This window comes from Miscanthus floridulus, chromosome 13, assembly GCF_019320115.1.
Source record: "Miscanthus floridulus cultivar M001 chromosome 13, ASM1932011v1, whole genome shotgun sequence".
NCBI lineage: Eukaryota > Viridiplantae > Streptophyta > Magnoliopsida > Poales > Poaceae > Miscanthus > Miscanthus floridulus.
Genome location: NC_089592.1, coordinates 85,469,853 through 85,490,963, shown reverse-complemented (window position 1 = coordinate 85,490,963; position 21,111 = coordinate 85,469,853). Strand labels below are relative to the sequence as shown.

The window sequence follows — 21,111 nt, the reverse complement described above, 5'->3', positions numbered from 1 at the left end:
TTAAACTGCAATGTTTCATAAAAGATAGCAGTATTAATCATGGAATGCCAGGACTAGTAAAAAACTCTAGGGGTAAAATAGACTTTTCACATAGGACTTGACACTGTTAACAGCCCAAACTGACGGAGGTGTCAAATAGGAAAGAAAAACTCGAGTTCAGGACATATAGGAAAGATTTTCAGTTTCGATGTCAAATAAGAAAGGAGCATTATTTTTAGGGCCAAATACAAAATTTTCTCTTTCTGTTTTGTGTTCGTTGTGCGCCTCGTCATCTCGACACGCGCTACAACCATGTGCTGACAGTCTAGTTTCCTCTTAATGAAGGTTTCAAAAAAAAACTTAGTATTTTTCTTTCGTAACATTTTAATATAAACAGTAACATAAGCCTAATTTCAGCGAAATCACCGGGGCCAAAATGTCAGATAAGCAGATGAGCGACGCCCATCAAATCGTGCTCAGTTTCCTGGCCAAACCACCCGTCCTACCTGGCACACGCAACCCACGCAAAGGCAACAGAAACCCACGACAAGCCCAAACAAAAACCCAATAAAATCTCGCCTGCCCTCTCGCAGTCCCGCCAGCCCCGTCGTCCACCCCAATCTCCACGCGTCGCCGCCGCTTGCCGGCGAGTCTATTCCCCTCCGCCACGTCGCCGAAGCTTCCCGCACCCCGCAGCGGTTCGGATAAGGCTGCCGCCCGCCCGCCACCCGCCCTCCTTTCGCCCCCACTCCTCTCGGCCCCGGGACCGCTTCCTGGTGGATCTAGGGTTGCGTGGGGAGGGGTTCTGGAAGCCTCCGCCACGATGGACGAGGCGGACGATGACACCCTCACCTTCAAGGTCGGCTTCACCGCCGCCGGAGAGGAGCAGTTCCGGGAGCTCGTGAGGGAGAAGCTGCGCGGGTTCAAGAGGGACGTGGACGACACCCTCGTGGTACGACTTCCTTCTGTCATCTCCTACTCGCTAGCTTCTGGTCTTGGCGGTTGATTTCGGTTGTTTGGGGACTTGGGTTCTCTGTAGCTTCAGGATTTTGGTCGAACTATTAACACGTAACAGTATGTAGGACTGGCTAGAATTCGAGATGACTTCTGCAAGTTACGCGACTGTGCCCTGTGTTTTTGTTCAGTGTAGCCCCGCATACAACAGCTATTGCTGGAATCATTCAGTAGTCTAATGCCATTGGATCTCATGGGCCTGCAGCTTTGCTATGTGATGGATGCAGTTTTTGTTTGTTTAGGCTGACTGCTGTCTGTATTTTCCAACTTAGTGTGCTCACTATGTTCACTTAGCAGGATTTGCAAATCAGGATGAATATGAAGTGTTTGTCTAATTGAAGCATGCCTTAGTTTGTACTGGTTCAGTAACTGTCATATTACTTGATGACCATTTTTATCAAACTGTAGAATGGATATTATTTGTTGCTGCTTCACTAGTCAATATTTTTAGTTGGGCATGCAAACTTGTTTGTGAATTAGCTCTGCCTCAGGTGGACAAATGTACATTACAAATCAGAGTGGGCAATCGGTTTAAACCGATGCTTCGGTTCTGTTGTTCGGTGCATGCGAACTTCAGTTTGGAGAGGATCTGAAACTGATCGGTCTGAGGATAACAGAGAAACCGAGGAGTTCGGCTTCGGTTTGTTCGGTTTCGGGGTTCGGTTTTCACCAAAGTTCACCGAGATTCAGATGTTCACCTAGATTTCAAAATCGCCTACCTGGTGGGTGCTGCCGTTCCTTGCAGGCTCGTTGGCCGTAGCTTGCTTGCGTGGACGACACTCGCCACTTGCCCATGCAGTACACTTGTTGCACTTACTGGTTCCATAGCCCGCACTGTCACCGCTGCCGGCCACTACAGTATGCCCTTGAAACACGCCGCCGCTAGCCATCGAACGAACGTGCTGCTGCGTGCTGCAGGTATCCGCAGCCAGCAAGGCTGAGCCTTGCACTTCTGATTTGCTGCTCTGGAGTGATTTTGTCCACTTGTGGAGGGATCAAGATTTGAGAAAAGAGAGAGATGAGGAAGAACAGTAATACGAGATGGGAGACGGCGGACGGCCAGAGTGGTTCACGAGATTACTTTTTCGTTGCTCGACTGGCTGTCCACTTGATGGGCCTTGGGCCAGGCCTGGTGTCGGTTTGATCGGGTGTTCGGTTCTCATTGTGTAAAAACTGGCACCGAAGCCTGAACCAATCCAAACCTGTAACCGAAGCCAAAACTGAGAACTGAAAAAACCGTTCGGTTCGGGTTATGGTTCTCGGCTCAAAAGTGCCCAGCCTAATTGGTTATCCAGTTCACAAGTGTTGCATGTTATCTGCGGTGTTTTTGATGCAACCGAAATGTAATACTTGTTTCAAGCACGGTATACCATGATAAGGTTGAATGAGTTTACTATCCTTGCGTGTTAACATATGCTATTGCTATGAGTCTTTACTACCTTTTCTATTCATCACAGTTGCACTATTCATATACTTTTAGTCTTAAATTAATACTATTAGTGAAGAGCGCTCAAACTTCCCTAGAAAACAGTGTTGTATGCAGTTTCACTGTTGGAGCAAAGGGAACCTATGAAAAGTCTGCTGTTATGCTTTTCCCTGTCTTTAGTGAATGATGAAACAATCCAGGTCTGGTGTTTGTCTTTTCTGAAGAAGCATCACAATACATGGATTACATTATTTATGTGTATACTTCCTCTGATTGAAAACAGATGCCATTTTATTCTTCCTGGAACTTCTAGTTCTAGATATCTTTGCTCTTTTCGCCCTTTCTTGATTTCTCATAAATAAATGACCCCGTTTTCCAGTGTAGATAAAGGGCAACAAGGTCATTCTACTAACTTTCTTAATCCTTGTGCACAACTCTGAAATGGCATTGTATTTTGATTTACTGGGAGTAATACTTTTGATTGCCGTGTACCAACTTTTGCAATCGTCATCATTATCTTATCCTAGTATTCGTTTTATTATGTTGGGATATTTCAAGGAAAACAATAAGTGGACCTCTTTTGCTGTCTTAAGTGCAGGAATATGTTACTATCATGCTCAAGAATGGAAAACATAAGGATCTCGCCAGTAACGAACTCCATGTATTTCTAGGGGATGATACTGCTGCATTCATTTCCTGGTTAGTACTGATTGCACAAACTTGCATTGTTCTTGTATTCTTTGTTTGTCAACTGCCTGAACCAGTTCTTGATGTATTTCACATGCAAATACTTTTCGTATTGTAATTGATAACTCACTAATAAGAATGCTATAAATAATGGTAAAAGGTTAGTGTCGGGTTCATGAACCCAGGGTCCCTCGGGGACCGGCTTCCACGCCAGGGCTCGGCCCAGGAAAACAGCATGTAGCTCGTGGGCCGGCACAAGAGCCTAAAAACACAACGGGCCGGAAGGGCATTCCGGTCCCCCGACCGGAAGGTCTACCCAAAGAAACTCCCGCTCGTCAACTCCTTCGGCCCACCTCTCCGACCGGAGCACTTGCTTCGGGCACCAGCCGCCTCTAGGCGGTCTCTCCGATCGGGAGGCCTGGCCCAAAACACTGCTTCCTACTCCGACCCCACGACTCCGACCGGGGACCCGTGGGAAGCCTGCTTACCGCTGTTCTCCGACTGGCGCGGCCAGTGCCGACTGGGGCCATCCGACCGAAGGCGTCCACTCGGAAGGGACCAGGGGCGAACGGAGAAGGCAGCGCACAAGTCAAACCACGATACCGGGACCATACCCTACACGCCTGCGGGAACCGTGCTCCTCAACCGCCCTGACACAAACAGTATTGTAGGCGCCGACATTTGTGTCTACAGTATTGTAGGCGCCGTTGGGCTCCCATACGGCAAAAAGCCTCCCATGCCTCTGGGCATCGATAGTGGGCGCCAGGGTTCACCGTTCCTGGTACTCGTGGTAAGGGCTCCTCACACAACAATAGTATTTTGCAGGTACCGACATCCACCCTTCCTGAAGAAGCCAACACAACCTCCCATGTGCACTTGACATTCTACAGTGACGTCAACAGTATTGTGGGCGCCTACCATCGGCTGTCCTCATCGGCGTGGGCAACAAGGCTTAGTAACATCCGTAATCTCCCCCTCTCACCTGTAGAGCCATCCCCATCATCTATAAAAGGGATGCACTCCCTCCAACAAAGGAGATCGATTCCCCAGAAGTCGACTCCCCCAAGTTAAGATTCACTAGATCGATAGTTCGCAGCTCCTCAAGCACAAGCTTGAACACCCAGCTTGTAGCGGACTTCCGGTCGTCCTCGGCCCTTCCGGTCGGACCCGACCAGGTCTCTCGTACACCCCACCTTTCTCCTTCTCGTTTGTAACCCCACTACAGACTTCGAGCACCTGGGCTCGGGAATAAAGTCACCGACCGACCCCGACTGGACGTAGGGCATGTTGCCTGAACCAGTATAAATCCTGTGTCATTGAGTGCTAGGCCACCTCCGATCACAACGTACAACAAAACTACAAATATTCATTAGTTGGTCACTTTCTGTACCGACAGTTAGCAAATGGTCTCCGCAATTTTAGCGTAGATATGACAAGCAACATTGTATGTGCCCTAGTATTTGGTTCACTATCCGATGTTCAGACAAATATGTTTACATTGAGCAATAAAAAATAAAGCTCTGATGCACCTTTCGAGTATGTGAAATGGAACTAGCAACTAACTGTGGTGGCAGCAAAAGCAGAGGTTTTGGCAAAGTTGTGTTTGACTTCGCAGTAGATGTTCTATGGTATTGATATATTTGTGATGGCAGAAAGCAGAGGCTTTGACAATGTTGTGCTTGCTAAATACTTTGCTTTAGGTATTCTATGGTATTTTTATATTTGTGATGAGAAACATACATTTGCGCTACAAGGGCCTAGTGAACGTTGAATACATTTTAAAGCTAGGCCACATGAATGGCTCCTTATATGTACGTAGCTTGAAAGTTTAGTTGAATCTAGGTACCTTTGCCTTGTAAACACCTGTTATGTCGAATTTTGGATCAGTCCTTATAAGTTATAAGCGTGATTGCTATTGAGATAATTGATAAATCCACTCACGAGAAGTACATCAATCATGAGAACGAATCCCCCACCTCCACCCCACCCACCCACTGCAACCAAAAGAAATATTTTTTTTCACACATTTCTTCTGAATTCATGCAGTGTATTTATTGAAATCACATTGTGGAGACTGCTATAAGTTTTTAACAGCAAATGGAAATGAGAACATCAGAACTACTTTTACTTTCGAAACTTACATAAACACGGATAAATGTGTACTCTCATCTTTCCCTGGCAAACAGTCCACGGTAATGCATATCTCCCAAGTTGATTCAGCATCATATTTCATATGCATCAGCAAGAATGGCTAGAAGAGAGAAAGATATTCTTGGTTGGCTTTCATATCATCTCGTCACGTGTTAAACGAATCTGCGACTCATATCGTTTTGCTTTTGTAGGTTGTGGGACCATCTTTCTTTAAATATGCACTTATATGTGCAAGCACAAGAAACTCAGGAGGTTAAGGATGATGAAGCCCCCAAAGAAGTATCTGGAAGAGAAAAATCATCAGATGTGCTCCCGAGAAGCAAATGTCAAACTCATTCTGAGCACACAATTGAATCAAGTGCAGCCAGTACTAGGAGACGGAATAAACGGGAATGGAAAGGAATTGGTCGGGAGGGTAATGAAAAATTTCCACTTCGAAATGTACTAACTGATATTCTTCACGGGGAGGAGAAAAGATCACAAAAGTCCAATGAAATACGACACCCTCCAAAACAACAAAACGGCAGAAAGCGTGACAGGGATGACGAGCCACAGCAAACAAAGGTGTGATGTATTACCTATTACCTAGGTCACAACTGCAAACTACATAACATGTTATGTTGTTGACAGAGTTGACGGCAAAGTTGGCAACATTGTGCTTATCTTTATATATTTTTTACTTTACCAATATCTCTGTCTGTTCTGTTCTTTTATGTCCTGCCTTTGCTCACATATTATTTATGCACTATGCCTAAGTGTCCATCTATATTTCTCCACTTCGGACTTACCAAGACGCTCTTAGCTCTAAATTAGTTGCAACTTGCAAACATGAGGTGGAAACTATAGCATTACCATTTTCCCACAATTAAGTCCTTACCAATTATTTATTAATTACCATTTTCCAACAATTAATTCCCTACCAATATTTAATTATTTATTGGCAACTGACAGACCAAATATTGTTCATCATGAACGTGCAATGTGAGTTTCGACAGTTTATCTTCAGTATAAGTACGCTGGGGTTTCTTCGGTTAGAAACAACCGACAAAGCTACAGTTCTTGTTAGTTTGGAATTTTGGAGAACTCTGAGTAGGCAGTCCATTTAGTTTATCTTGTAGAATTTCTGTGAATATTTTGTACCCCTTCTGTTTTAAATTATAAGTCGTTCTGTTTTTTCTAGGTACATTGTTTTTGCTGTGTCTAGATTTATATGTTATGTCTAGATACATAATAGAAGTTATGTACTCAGAAATGCCAGAACGACTTATAATTTGGAGTACCAAGTTTGGATAAGGAAATTGCTTGTTTGAACTGCTGACCGCTTAGGGATGAGCATCACACTGATTCTCTCTAAGCCCTTTATTGGTCCACTCACATATTTTCTCCTCTACTGTATTCTATTGCTCCTTACTTCAAAATTTACTTATACTATTTTAGGTACTATGACCTCTACAATCAGCCTTGTTTTCTTTTGTTAACAGAGAGACATCTCATCACGCCCCATGCTTGGTGGTGGTGCTTCCCGTCGTCTTCTACAGTTTGCTGTTCGAGATGCAGTAAAAGCTGTACAGCCAACCAGCACCTCTGCTGAACCAGCATCCAAGCGTCTGCGGTCTGTAGTCGCCACTACTTCTACAGAGAACATGCGTGATAGGAGATCAGAAAGATCTCAGGACTACCTGAACGATAGAAGATCAGAAAGATCTCAAGACAACTTGAGTGACAGAAGATCAGAAAGAACTAGGCCGATGCTACAGGTACAAGGAGCTGCTTTAGCTCTTAGAGCTGCAGCGGAAGCTGCTGCAGATTCTACAAAGGTTAGATCTACTGGAAGTGTTTTCAAGCGATTGGGTCAAGGGAATGTTGTGAAACAGCCATCTCGTTCTCGTGAAGAGAGGAGAGATTATGAAGATTTTGAGCCAGTTACGACCGCAGATGAACATGATTCCGATCTATATGTTAATAATGTGGAATCTGAAGAGGAATCTGGAGAGCTGACCATGGCAGATAGGGTAGCTGGAATGAATGTTGATTCGAGCTCTGAAGATGATATGGACCAAGATGAGGGGATTACAAGATACCAAACTTCTCTTTCACATGAAGATACTTTCTCACCATTTGCAGAGAAGAAAACTGTATCGGCACAATGCAATGTTGAACCAGAGACTCGTGCAATAAGTCCCTCAAGTGTGAATGATGAGGTGCAACCTGTTCCTTCATCAACAAAAACCGCAAGTAAAGCTGTGGCTGTTTCTGTTGATGTAAATATGGTGGAACCTCCCAGTTATGAAACACCAAAAGATGTTCATGTTGTAGAGAAGCCTTATGTTACGCCCATGAATTCAAATGCCACCAGTGTGGCTACCAATGCCAAAGTAAGCAGCCTTGTATGTTGAAAAAACAAGTTTTATGTTTAAATTTCTTCCCACATCTTGAGTCACCCATTTTCTTGCATTTCAGTCAGGTTTGTATTATATATGCTTAAGATTTCTACCAGATGTCCTTTTGACTTTGGTGACTATAGATTTTTACAGTTCATAATCAAGTCCTAAGGCAAGGTTGAGCTTTTCCTTGGAACCTTTCCTTGCTAATTAGCAGTTGTATATGCTACTTCATGAAATGGCAGAGCAGTTGGGGCATGGGTAATCATGTAAATTCAGAATTGTTTATCTGATTTTCCAGTACATCTACTGAACTAAATTGGGGCATGTGAATGCTTGTTTTCATTTGCTTCCAGCAAAAGAAACATTGGATGGAAAAAAAGCAGTTGTTGGCATCTCCTATTAGTGTTGTATATGCTCTCAGCCATTAAACAAAATGGCATGTCATGTCATCTTCCATGCATATTGTTGACTATGATGTTCATTACTTTTCTTTTCTATTTCCTATGATCATTTTTCTTGTCTTGTGGGTATATGCCCTGGCAATTTATAGATGTATGGGCTAATCCTTGGGTAAATTTGCTTCTGACTGATGCCAACTTTCATTCAGGAATTAGGCCATGCAGAAGTTCAAAAGGATTCTCAGCGGTCTGCACCATCTGGTATGCCACATATATCTACTAATATAAGATCCACTTATGGTTTTTTTTCCTTTCATCTGCTGATCTGCTCATAATGACACATGCCAATCTTCCGTCTGGTTGACTGTATCTGATCGTTCCTGTTAGTTTTGTGTCAAACTGAAATGTGCGGTAATACACTATTTAGTCCACCATTTTTATTTTACCACATCCCAACTTGCATGGGATTAAAAACCCTTGTTGCTTTTCCTGCTGTAATATCACCTATGTTGCCCTTTCTCCATCATCTTACCTAAGAAAAAAAGTGCAGTTACTAGTACAGCAAAGTCTCTGCAAGTCATTGTTACGATCAATCATAAATAGGAATGGGTTAATCTGAAGACAGTGTCATTTTATCGCTTGGTATAATATATCTTGTCATCTTTGCAGTTCCGGTTTCCTATAGTACAGCGCATCCGACGGAGGATGCAGATTCGAGAACGCTTTATGTTAGCAATGTGGGTATTTATGTATTCTCATCACCCTTATATTATTTTGTGCCATTGGATTATTTTATTTACCTTGTCAAATTATTTGAAGGTTCACTTTGCTGCCACCAAGGACTCATTATCTCGCCATTTCAACAAGTTTGGTGCAGTGCTGAAAGTAGTCATTGTCACTAATGCTGCAACGGGCCAGCCAACAGGGTCAGTTTAATTTTAAATTTTAATGCTTATTATAGCTGAGGCTAGATTTGTATCATGCTATTTATTTTACCTGTACCAGAAGAAGATCTATAATTTTAGGAAAGTGAAATTACAAAAGATCTTAGCATAACTGATACATTATACAATCACCACACCCACCAATTCCTATGATGCTAACACCCTTGTTTCATGCTGAGATTAACTTAGTTCTAAGAGAATAATGTGCATTTTGTCTCTAGATAACCAAAAAAAATCTGATAAACAATAAAAGGAAAAGGGTCAAAACTCAAAACAAAATACTCCCTTTTTGGAAGTAATTTGTTTATTAGGACACTGGTAAGGTTTTCAATATGACACATTTGTATATTTGCAAGTTATAGCAGTAGATAATTTCCCAATGGCCAAAAATGCGAATATGATCTGTCAGGACATTTTATACCATACTACACTAAACTTCTGAGTGTTTCACAACAACAACAACAACAAAGCCTTTAAGTCCCAAACAAGTTGGGGTAGGCTAGAGTTGAAACCCAACAGAAGCAATCAAGGTTCAGGCTGAGTGTTTCAATGAGCATTAAATTTATAATAATTGATTATATTACATAAGCCCCTCTATTTGATTGCTCTTAGCAGATGTAATTTGTGCAGTTCAAGTTTGAATTCTTGAATTGATGTTTTTGAGCTGAATTATGGTTGAATGTCACTGCAAGGGACGTAATTGTGAACTCAGAAATATTTGTATATTTCTTGAAGAGAAGTAGAGAACTCAATGAGTCCTTTCTGCTATCATACAGGTCTGCCTATGTAGAGTTCTTACACAAAGAATCAGCTGAACGAGCGTTGTCGTTGAATGGCACCTCATTTATGACTCGTATTCTCAAGGTATGATTATTCTTTATCTTTTTGAACTATTTTTTAGACTGCCATTTGCACTTTTCTACCAATAGGCATGGCATTGTCTAACATGATATGCGGGTAGAGGTTTAAATTTTATATAGATGATAGTTCTCTTGATTGGTGAAGTTTTATGTTCTTATACTGACATCTTGTTGCTCCGCTCAGCGTAGTTTTAGATTCCCAGAAACTAATGACTAAGGTGATGTTTGGTTGCTTTTCCTTCTAATGTAGGTCGTCCGGCGAAGTTCTCATGAAGCAGCTCACTTTTATGGTTGGCCTGGCAGTGGACGGTCATCATTATATGGTAGGCATGGTAGGATGGCATACCCAAGAGCTGTTCTCCCCGGTGGTTCCTTTAGAGGGCGTGCTCCGATGAAAGCTGGCGCTAGAAGTTTACAGTGGAAACGGGAGCCTTCAGGCACTGATTCAAGTGCAGGTGCGAAAACTGACATGAGTGTGCCATTTTCCTCTGAACAGGTGCTCCCACCTGCAACATAGGGGAGCATATTATAGCTGGGCTGATATAATGAGAATCGAATGGTATCTTTTACTCATCGCCCCTAATGGCTGAATATGGACAGCAAGCTGAGAAGATTGTTCCTTCCTGCTGCTCTGTACAAAAGAAAGTCCAAAAAAAAGCATGAAAATGCAAAAAGCTAAAAATAAGAAAATGTGGGGGAGTTTGGCATCAGAATATGAAAAAAAAGGGGCAGACCCAATGCCGGAGGCTCCCACATGAGTGGGGTCTGGGAAAGGGAAAAACCGAGGCAAGCCTTCCCCCTGCAAAATCTGCGGAGAGGCTGCTTCGAACCCATGACTTGGTGACTCAGTAAGACAGCTCTCACCACTGCACCAGGCCTGCCCTTCTAGCATCAGAATATGACTATTCTGATAATTGGATTTGGTCCTCCCCATATGCAAGTAGACTGACAGCCTGAGCAATATTCTATGGACTCCAGCAATATGAAAGAGGATTCACATTCGAAATAATCACAACTTTTTGGTTGTGTTGGATGGAAGATGCTTATTAAGTAGAACAAGATGGGCAGATTTTGGACGAGGTATTTGGTGACAATCTGGGCATCATCGATGTATGCCTCAATTGTATAGAAGTAACCTATCTATTTGTACCCTTATCTGAATCAATTTCTTTCCCAACCAAAAAAGAAAAAAGAAAAAAAGGAAACACAAAAAATGTGGTGTTCTCTTTTTTTTTTTTTTTCTCTCAACATGAACTGTTTTATTTATTGTACTGATAGTTGATTTTTTAGTTGGACATTCATTTCTTGTCAAACGGTTTAACAATACTTTTTCTGTGTGGTCTATAATGACTATTGCATTTCCAACACTTCATGTTTTAAGTCACAAAATCCTGTGTCTGATGAATGCAGTTTAATCTCGTGATGTCGTGCCATGATTCTTATAGATTTATGGCTGGGCATACCAGTTCGAATCTTTCTTGCATATTATATGCTTTCATTCAAGATGCAGCTACTCATGTCATCAGTTGTATATAGCGAGCCATTAGTTGTTTACTGACTAGTGGCCCATGCTTGGGGAAAAGTAATTTGTTGGAGGTTTTATTATAACTTAAAAAGGCTGAAAATTATATTGATGGCCTTTTCTTCTTTCTTGTTTCTTTGGAATCACAAAGAGCGTTGTGTGGTGAACAGCTTTGGCTCTCGGATGGTGCGGGTATGGTTGCGTAAGAGCAACCGTTATGCATAATGCATTTCTGTACTCTCAAGTATTCGAGTCACTTTAGGTTTAAGTATATGGACACAGGATATATTTATATACTTGCTATGTAGTCCAGCTACGCCTAAGCCCCCGCGCCATGGAGCTGCAGTTATCATATCGTGCCTAATTAAAACCGTAGGAGAGACGCCGTCCACACGGTGTGACGCCCCCCCTCAGCTCTCGGCTTAGTGCTGCTGAACCGTGGAAAGTTCCTGCACTAAGCACGTGAAGCGTGTTGCGTCGTGCATTAGCGTCACCGTTCGGGGTTAAGGAAAAACAGCCCGCGGATAGTGGTTCTCCAACGCAGCCGAGCGTCACCGTTCTGTCATCACGGGAACATAGGTTATGCTGGGGGTGCCTTGTGGACGTCTTAAAGCTAATCCAGTTGCATCATGGGTGATAAGTCATGGACACGGCATCAAACCAGGCCTGACATTTTTTTGCCTTGAGGTTTGACGGGTACGCGTGCCAGGAAAAAATATCGAGGGTCAACTAACACCACTTCGTGAGTGAGGCTGTTCTCGGCTGGCTGTTAAACAGTCGCTGCGGCTAGCTACAGCCTCACTCGCGAAGGTGCTTTTGCAAATAAGCAGCTGTGTGAACGTGTGATACATGCCGGGACAATTCCGTCTGTTGGTTCATTTTCTTAAAAAACGCATGGTAAGTAGCAAGCAGTCGCTGTCGTGCACAGCACCAGGGCAACAAATTCAGAACCTAAATTAGGGCTATTCGCTGCTAATAAAAAAAGGGACCATGCTTAGCAGCTGATCTTTATTTTTCTGGCCAAAGGATTAGCAGCTGATCTCTCTGCACCCTCTCACTCCAATTATTTTGCACCGAGGGAAGTGAATGAAGCAAACAAAAAAAAAAAAGACGATTCTTTCTTCCCCCTTGTGGCGGCCGGCTAACATGGTGATAGCAGTAGACGCATGTGTCGCGGCTCCGGCGTGGCTGGGATACTGAAAACAATATCACCTTGGATTTGGTCTCGCTGGCGTGGGGCCCTCCTCACTCACCTCCCCTGAACCTTCTTGCATGCGTTGCGTGACACAGCTTAGCCTTTACTGTAGGTGCGATTTAAGGATGCGCTCTGCTGATAGAGAGACGCCTAAAAATCTCGCTGCTGCTACAAGTACCAGAAGAAGAAAAAGGTGGCGTCCATTTGAGGGGGTCACGTCGTCCCGTCCTTGGAGAAGACGAGAGATAAAATAAATAGACCCAAATTGTTTTTGCAGGTGAAGGATTGGATTGGATTGGATTTGGATTTGGATCCTGCTGTGCTGTGTGGGGGCAGCGGACAGCCCACTACGCCACGCCCGCTATAAACAACACACAAGCCAATCCCTACGCGGTGGTGAGTGGTGACTCGAATAAGCATTTGGAAGGGAATACTACGAATTAGTTTAGTCGGCACTCGGCAGGTTAATAAAGCTGAAGCTGAAGGAAGCGGCAGCGTGGGACTGTTTCTAGAAAAAAAAAAGCGTGTCACAAATACCAGGGCTCCAAGTGATGATCGAGTCGATTCTGATCACGAACCTGAAGATGCTGGGAGTGTTCAGGGAAGGAAGAGGAGTCGGAAGCCCAACCCACGCGTCTACAATTCTTATTTCCTAGGCCCATGTAACGGGCGAGAAGGAGACCAGCTGGCTCCTTATGTATTGCGTGTTTCCGAAGTTGAACCTTGAACTCGATCTGAGAACTGAAACCGCGCCGTTGGCGTTGGGCGTCGGCGGTGGCCGGAGTGTCGATCGTATCGAGTATCCCCAAACTAGTTATCCTGGTTCTCCTAGTTTGGTTACATAGTGCTGGGCCCGGGGCCTTACAGGGATGCAAATGAAGCTTGTTTATAACGTGGCACTAGTGTTTGCCGTCGTATATTACAAGAGAATGGGTGGCATCCTGTGCCGCAGTACTGTACATTCGACGTTTGCAGCCTCGTCATCGTCACCGTGTTTAACGCAGGACCGATTTCCGTGACTGAGTTGCGGCACGGCCGGCTCGGGAAACCAGTAGCACGGCTTCGATTCGACGTGCCGGAAAAACGGTATGATTTATTTCGTTGAAACGGTACGGCGAATAAGTTTGAGTGGACAGGTCGCCGACCGCTAATCACGCAACGCAACCGAGCAAAACATATGACTGCGATGCTGCTGCATATACACGGGACGGGACGGGGAGGGGAGGGCGCGGGACGGACCACACCACACGCGAGCCCAACCTAGGAGTTGTACGTAGAACGTAGCGTACTCCTACTAACCACCCATGGTAAACGTAAACCTGCCCGTGCCGACTGCGGACTGCTCAACCCAAAGCTTAATTAAAAAAACCACTACGAGGCTGTTCGGCTGGCTGGCTTAGGTCCTGTTTGGTAGGGCTTTTCTATCGATTTCAAGAGCCGTTTGGAGCCGTTTTCTATCAAACGGAGTAAAGTAAAATAGTTTTACTTATGAAGCCCCTAAAAACATGTTCTTACAGTGATTTGGGGTGGGATGGAGCAAAAATAAAGTGGTTTCTCCCGGCTCCTCCTTCAGGCCCCTAAAAATATGCTCTCACAGGGAAGCCATTTTGCCAAACGGAGCTGAAGCAAAAAAAAAAAATATCTTCACTAGTGAAGTGAAGCCCTGTTAAACGGGGCCCTATTCACTCACGAAATCACTGTTTACGTCCTGCCAGAACAGTATTTTTCTCTCACAACAATCAGCCGAAAGAGTATTTTTCAGTCCTGCCGAACAAGCGGTGTCAACTGTCAACAGCGGTGGTAATCACGTGCCTAGTTAGTGGCGTGCTGGCGCTAGCACGCACAAGGGACATGTGGGGTTACGAAGCAGCTGGGCTGCTGCTGCGCTGCGCCTAATGCTGATCCGTCAAGCCACAGCACGGGGCGGGTGGACAGCGACCGCGGTGCATCCGGGAGACCGGCTTCTCCCGTGCGGCCGCCTATGACAAGCGGGCGGGCGGCGGGGCCGATGGTTTTCGTTCGGCGCGGCTGCCTTTTTCTCCCTGCGGTTTTGTTTCGGGTGCGCCGGGGGCCGGCCGGCCGGTCAGCTTTGGGCGGCGGCTTGCTTGCTCGGCGGCTCGAGGGGAGGGGCACGGGACACGGGACACCAATCAGGCAAGGCGGACGGGACGTGGCGCCTCTACCGCCTCGCCGTATGACCGTAGATCTGCCCCCTGCCTGCTGCCCTACGTATACGGCGGCTCGAAGACGAAGAGGCGTGTACGGCCACCAGCAGCAGCCAGGGGATCGTTTGTTTTTTTTACAGCACTGCCGCCGATTACTGCAACGATGTCGACCGTGCCGCGCCATTTCCAGAAAGCCAAACGGCTTCTCGCGGCCGCGGCCTCTTTTTTGGCCGAATCTGTCTATAAAGGTGAAAACAGGTTGCTTCATCTAGCAGCAGCTGAAACTACAAGGCTCCGCTCCCTCCAACGTACCGGTATGGTCGTATGGACGGTGTCTCGCGAATGTTCGCTGCACAAGCACGACAGAACCAAGTAGGTGCGTGCGTCCGTACGTACTCCCTCCCTCCGTCCGTCCGTTATTCTCTGCTCTTATCGTTTTGCATTTTTGTCACAACTTTAACTAGATTTGTAAAAAATGCATGCAACATTTGTATCTCTAAATAAATTTATTAAAAAAATTAGATTCCAGGATCTATCTATTGATATCAATTATACATCATAAATATTAATATTTTTTATAAAAAAATTAATCGAAGTTATTTATCGGGAAACGAGGAAGACAGATATTTAGAGATGGAGAGAGAGTACCTCAGCGAGCTAAGAGCAAATATTATAAGGGGCTGACGTGGAGGAAAGAGGGAAGAGAGAATTGAAGCAGGTTGTAAGCTTACAGCCGGCTTATGCACAGAAAACAAGAAGTTCTATGAGACAGATAAGTAGGAACTATTGTAAGGAAAGATCACTGAACAAACCGGGAACCCGAGACTACTCTTGGCTCTCCAGAACAGTAGTACACTATGTTAGTTTCATATTCATTCATATTCATCAGATCGGGATACATCATAATAGGAATACATGTTCATGATTCACAGTATATACACAAATCCTAATACATGAACTACAGAGACATAAAAAGGAGAAAGGGGATAGGTGGAGTATGAAGTCGCAGACCATCGAAGGCCGTAGTGGTCGGAGCAGTCGGAGTGGTGGAAGCGCCGGCCGGGGTCTCGTTCGCAGATGCCATCTGCGCGCCGGCAGCGACGTTCGATGGAGAGAGGAGTCGGTGCAGTGAAGTGGTGGCGCAGTGGAGACGGTGGCGGCTTCCCGTCACTGGCTACGCCCCTCTCGGATCGGGATGGGGAATATCGGTGGGGAGTGGCGGCTCAGGTGAACCTCATATCAAGAGCCTGCTGGCTCCCATCTTTATTTATAGCGCAGTGTGACGGGGGCCCACCAACCATGTAGGGTTGGGCGCCCCCGATCAGGGCGCGAGAACCAGGCCCAAAAGGCCGTTGGGCCTAACTGGTGGGAGATCAAACCTAACATTCTCCCCCTTGATCTCTCATCTTTTCTTCGTTCTTTAATTTCATACTCAAAACTTTCAATTCATATTTTTCTTGCTTTTATCCTATTCCTTTATAGATTAGTGCATAGAGCTGTCTCATCGTCACAGCAATCAGAGCCGTTAGACTAACATCCACAACACCCCTCTCCGTATTGGAATGAAATTCTCTCTTGGGCCCTTCATATGTTCGGGAATCATAGGCTTTCCCTTAAACTCATGCCAGCTACGTGTTCTCTAAACACGTTGGATGGTAAGCCCTTTGTGAGCGGATCCACGAGTATTTTGTCTGTATTTATATGCTCAAGATTTATTATATGATCCCGAACTTTATCTTTCACAACATAGTACTTTATGTCAATGTGTTTGGCAGCACCACTTGACCTATTGTTGTGAGCATACTGTACTGCTGGGTTGTTATCACAATACAACCTCATAGGTTCATTTATGTTATCAATCACTTTCAATCCGGGTATAAATTTCTTCAGCCAATTCACCTGTCCCGTTGCCTCATAGCATGCTACAAACTCGGCATATATTATCGAGGATGTAGTTACGGTTTGTTTGAAGCTTTTCCACGATATAGCCCATCCTACGAGAGTAAATACATATCCTGACGTGGATTTTCTTTCTTCTCCCGCATAATCAGAATCTGAATATCTCTCTATCTGCAGGGAATCAGATCTTCTATACGTAAGCATGAGGCCTTTCGTACCCTGCAAATAACGTAGGACTTTCTTCACTAATTTCCAATATTCAATTCCTGGATTCTTTTGATATCTGCCAAGTAACCCGGTAACAAAAGCTAAGTCAGGCGTGTACACACTTGAGCATATTGTAAACTTCCAATAGCTGAAGCATACGGTACCGCTTTCGGTCAATTTCATATTGGTTTTTGGGACACTGATGTTCCCCAAATCTATCACCCTTGACTATAGGTGCAGGTGAAGAACTACACGCATGTATACTAAATTTCTTCAGGACCTTTTCTATGTATGCCTTTTGCGATAATCCTAGAACCCCTTTCTTCTGTCTCGGTGAATCTCTATTCTCAAAACGAACGAGGCCTCACCGAGATCTTTCATATCAAAGTTTGAGGACAAGAATTTCTTTGTTTCCATTAGTAGATTGATATCACTACTAGCAAGCAAGATATCATCCACATACAAAATTAGGAATATGTACTTTCCATTCTTGAACTTTGCGTAAACGCAATTGTCCTCAACATTTTCCTTAAACCCAAAACCTTTTATCGTTCTATCAAACTTCAAATACCACTGTCTTGAAGCTTGCTTCAATCCGTAGATTGATTTCTTTAGGCGGCATCCCATATTTCCTTTTTCTTTTACGACAAAACCTTTTGGTTGTGCCATATAAACATTTTCTTCCAAATCCCCGTTAAGGAAAGCCGTCCTTACATCCATTTGATGTAACTCTAAATTATAGTGGGCTACAAGTGCCATTATAATTCTGAAGGAATCTTTACATGAGACTGGAGAAAACATCTCATTGTAATCAATCCCTTCTCTTTACGTAAAGCCCTTCACCACAAGTCGCGCTTTAAATCTTTCTATATTCCCTTGGGAGTTATATTTTGTTTTGTAGATCCATTTACCACCTACTGTTTTGGCTCCTTTAGGAATAATTTCTAAGTCCCAAACTTTATTTGTACTCATTGACTTCATTTCATCTTCCATGGCCTTAAGCCACTCTGATGAGTGGTCGCTTCTCATGGCTTCTTCAAATGAGGTGGGATCATCCCCCATCTGAAATTCTTCTGTCTCATAAACTTCATAGTCATCAGTAATAGCTGATCTTCTTATTCTTTAAGACCTTCTAGGTGCCTCTGGCACTCGTTCCATGTTGGGCTGTTGCTGTTCTTCCTCATGTGCGACATTTGGTTTTATAGGTTCCTCAAGGACAGGTTCCTCATGTTCATTCATTGTCGCCACGGGAGAACTTGCAACAGGTGTTGGCACTATAGTGTCCTGCACTGTTGGCGCAACAGCAGCAGGTAGCGTGAAGAATGGTTCTTCAACCATCGGAGTGGGTACATGTACCCTTGTCGGGTACCTTAGAATGGGGTACCCCAAGCAAAACATCAAATGGGTCGCTAAAGTCCCATCTAAAAAAATAATAATAAAAGCTAGAAGGTAAGTCGTGGGCCCCTCACCCACCACGACCGAGCCCCCTGGGTCCTCCCCCTCCTCGCCTCGAGCCTCGAGCAGGAGGCCTCGGCATCCTGACGCAAACTCCGCTTCGTGCGAGGCTCCCTAGGGAAGGCCTCGGCAGGAGGCGCGTTCTCCGTATCGCGCGAGGCCTCTCGCGTGAGGCCTCGACAAGGAGCCTGATCTCTGTCTCGCGCGAGGCCTCATTCTCCGTGTCGCCCGAGGCTAGCTCGTCCGCAGCCCGTCGCCCCCCGCCTCGGTCAACCTCCCGATAGCACGTCACGTCTCATTAATACTTCAACCACTCCCGCAATCTTAGCCGGACGGTGGCTCAACGCCACAGAATGGCCGACGCGACCCGAGGTCGCATCAGCGCCATACCGGCCAGGACAGGGCACAGCGGGGGTTACCGCCCACTGTGTCCTAACTCTGTGTCTACGATCCGTGCCATACCGGCTGGGACAGGGTACGATAGGGGACAGGAATTACCGGCCACTGTGTCCTAACGCTGTACCCACGATCAGCCGCCTGCTCAAGGCCTCGGCACTGTACACTAGGGCCTCGGCGATCTTGGGGTTCGTGCCTGCCGAGACCTCCCCACCGCCGTGCAAGCCTCGGCACCAACTAAATCCCAGTCTCGAGCACAGTCTGTCCACAGTGGCTTGCACGTTCGCCGCCGTGTCCACTCCGAGGCATTCCCAGGGCTCCCACGACGCACAGGATCTGATGGGACAACCACGCCGCCCCCATACTCCAAGGACGAACCTCTCCTATGACCACGCCGCCACAGGAATAGGCCACAGGGCTCGGACGTGCCACCCCTATTGGCACGATGCTGCATAGTAATACATGTACTGTCCTTGTTCTCCCTTCAACTATAAAGGAGAGGACTTGGGCCACTTAGAAAGGGGAGACCGGGTAACACACAAACATGCACACATTCCAGCCGCTTGAGAGCAACGTCTCAGATAGCCCACACGACACCCCGCTGAAAGGTCCTAATGGCTAGAGGGGGGGGTGAATAGCCTAATAAAATTTCTACAACAACACTTAACCAAATGGTTAGACAATTATGAGGCGAAGCGAGTGTTGCGCTAGCCTACTCAAAATGCAAGCCACCTACCACAATTCTAGTTTAGATAGTGTCAATTCACACAAGATCAATGACACTACCCTATGTTAGTGTGCTCTCAAAGGCTAACTAAAGAGCCACACCAACCAAGCATGCAAGCTCTCACAATTAGCTACACTAAAGAGCTTATCAACTAGTTTGCGGTAAAGTAAAGAGAGTGATCAAGAGGGTTATACCGCAGTGTAGATGAATGAACCAATCAATAACGAAGATGAATAACAATGATGACCAATCACCTCGGAATCAATGATGAAGACAATGATTTTTTACCGAGGTTCACTTGCTTGCCGGCAAGCTAGTCCTCGTTGTGGCGATTCACTCACTTGGAGGTTCACGCGCTAATTGGCTTCACACGCCAAACCCTCAATAGAGTGCCACACAACCAACACAAGATGAGGATCACACAAGCCACGAGCATTCCACTAGAGTACCTTTTGGCGCTCCACCGGGGAAAGGTCAAGAACCCCTCACAATCACCACGATTGGAGCCGGAGACAATCACCACCTCCGCTCGACGATCCTCGCTGCTCCAAGCCGTCTAGGTGGCGGCAACCACCAAGAGTAACAAGCGAAATCCGCAGCAAACCACGATCACTAAGTGCCTCTAGATGCAATCACTCAAGCAATGCACTTGGATCACTCCCAATCTCACTATGATGATGAATCAATGATGTAGATGAGTGGGAGTCCTTTGGCTAGGCTCACAAGGTTGCTATGTCAATGAAAATGTGCAAGAGCTATCCCTTGAGCCAGCCATGGGGCTATAAATAGAGCCCCCATCAAATAGAGCCGTTATACCCCTTCACTGGGCAAAACGCGCTCTGACCGGACGCTTCGGTCAAACTGACCGGACGCTGGCCCTTAGCGTCCGGTTGCCCGATGGACGCCACGTGTCATCCCCTTCAAACGCTGTTCGTCAGATTCCAACGGCTACGAAGCTGACCGGACGCTTCGGTAAAACTGACCGGACGATGAAGCCCCAGCGTCCGGTCATTTCCAGTAAGCTCCCCGAGGCATGTTTTTTCGACCGGACGCGTCCGGTCCACCTTGACCGGACACAGACCAGCGTCCGGTGCTCAACCCTACCTACTGTGCCGTCTGATAGCTCGACCGGACGCAGCCTTTCAGCGTCCGGTCACTGAGTGACCCAGCGTCCGGTCAGTAGACCGACGCCAGCATCAATTCGATCAACTCCATTTCAACTCTAACTTCTTCACCCTTGCTCCAATGTGCCAACCACCAAGAATTTTGCATCCGGCGCAATAGAAAATAGACATTTCATTTTTCCAAACCCATCTCAACCCTGCAAACACCTTGTGCACATGTGTTAGCATATTTTCACAAATGTTATCAAGGGTGTTAGCACTCCACTAGATCCTAAATGCATATGCAATAAGTTAGAGCATCCAGTGGCACTTTGATAACCGCATTCCGATATGAGTTTCACCCCTCTTAATAGTACGGCTATCAAACCTAAATGTGATCACACTCTCTAAGTGTCTTGATCACCAAAACAAAATAGCTCCTATGGTTTATACCTTTGCCTTGAGCTTTTTATTTTTCTCTTTCTTCATTTCAAGTTTAAGCCCTTGATCATCGCCATGCCATCACCATTGTCATGCTATGATCTTCATTAGCTTCTTCTACTTGAAGTGCGCTACCTATGTCATGATCACTTGATAAA

General features: G+C 45.5%; 1 protein-coding gene across 2 annotated transcripts; it reads left to right on the top strand.

The window, feature by feature from the left end:
* Positions 1-537: 537 nt before the first annotated feature.
* On the top strand, positions 538-10,488 carry LOC136501029 (protein gar2-like). 2 transcript variants are annotated; one of them, XM_066496518.1, is made up of 9 exons: positions 538-931; positions 3,018-3,118; positions 5,449-5,821; positions 6,739-7,632; positions 8,249-8,300; positions 8,709-8,776; positions 8,859-8,965; positions 9,760-9,847; positions 10,094-10,488. In XM_066496518.1, exons 1-9 carry the CDS (start codon positions 803-805, stop codon positions 10,358-10,360), a joined length of 2,079 nt encoding a protein of 692 aa, XP_066352615.1. In that variant the 5' UTR covers positions 538-802; the 3' UTR covers positions 10,361-10,488. The 2 variants fall into 2 exon arrangements, with proteins under 2 accessions (XP_066352615.1, XP_066352616.1); XM_066496519.1 differs by having other exon boundaries at positions 798-931; positions 3,013-3,118.
* Positions 10,489-21,111: the final 10,623 nt, after the last annotated feature.

Excerpts from the sequence above, each read along its gene's own strand:
- LOC136501029 (XM_066496518.1), top strand. The coding sequence starts at position 803 with ATGGACGAGGCGGACGATGACACCCTCACCTTCAAGGTCGGCTTCACC. Across the intron at positions 8,301-8,708 it reads TCAGCGGTCTGCACCATCTG|TTCCGGTTTCCTATAGTACA; the intron begins GTATGCCACATA and ends TCATCTTTGCAG. Across the intron at positions 8,966-9,759 it reads GCAACGGGCCAGCCAACAGG|GTCTGCCTATGTAGAGTTCT; the intron begins GTCAGTTTAATT and ends GCTATCATACAG.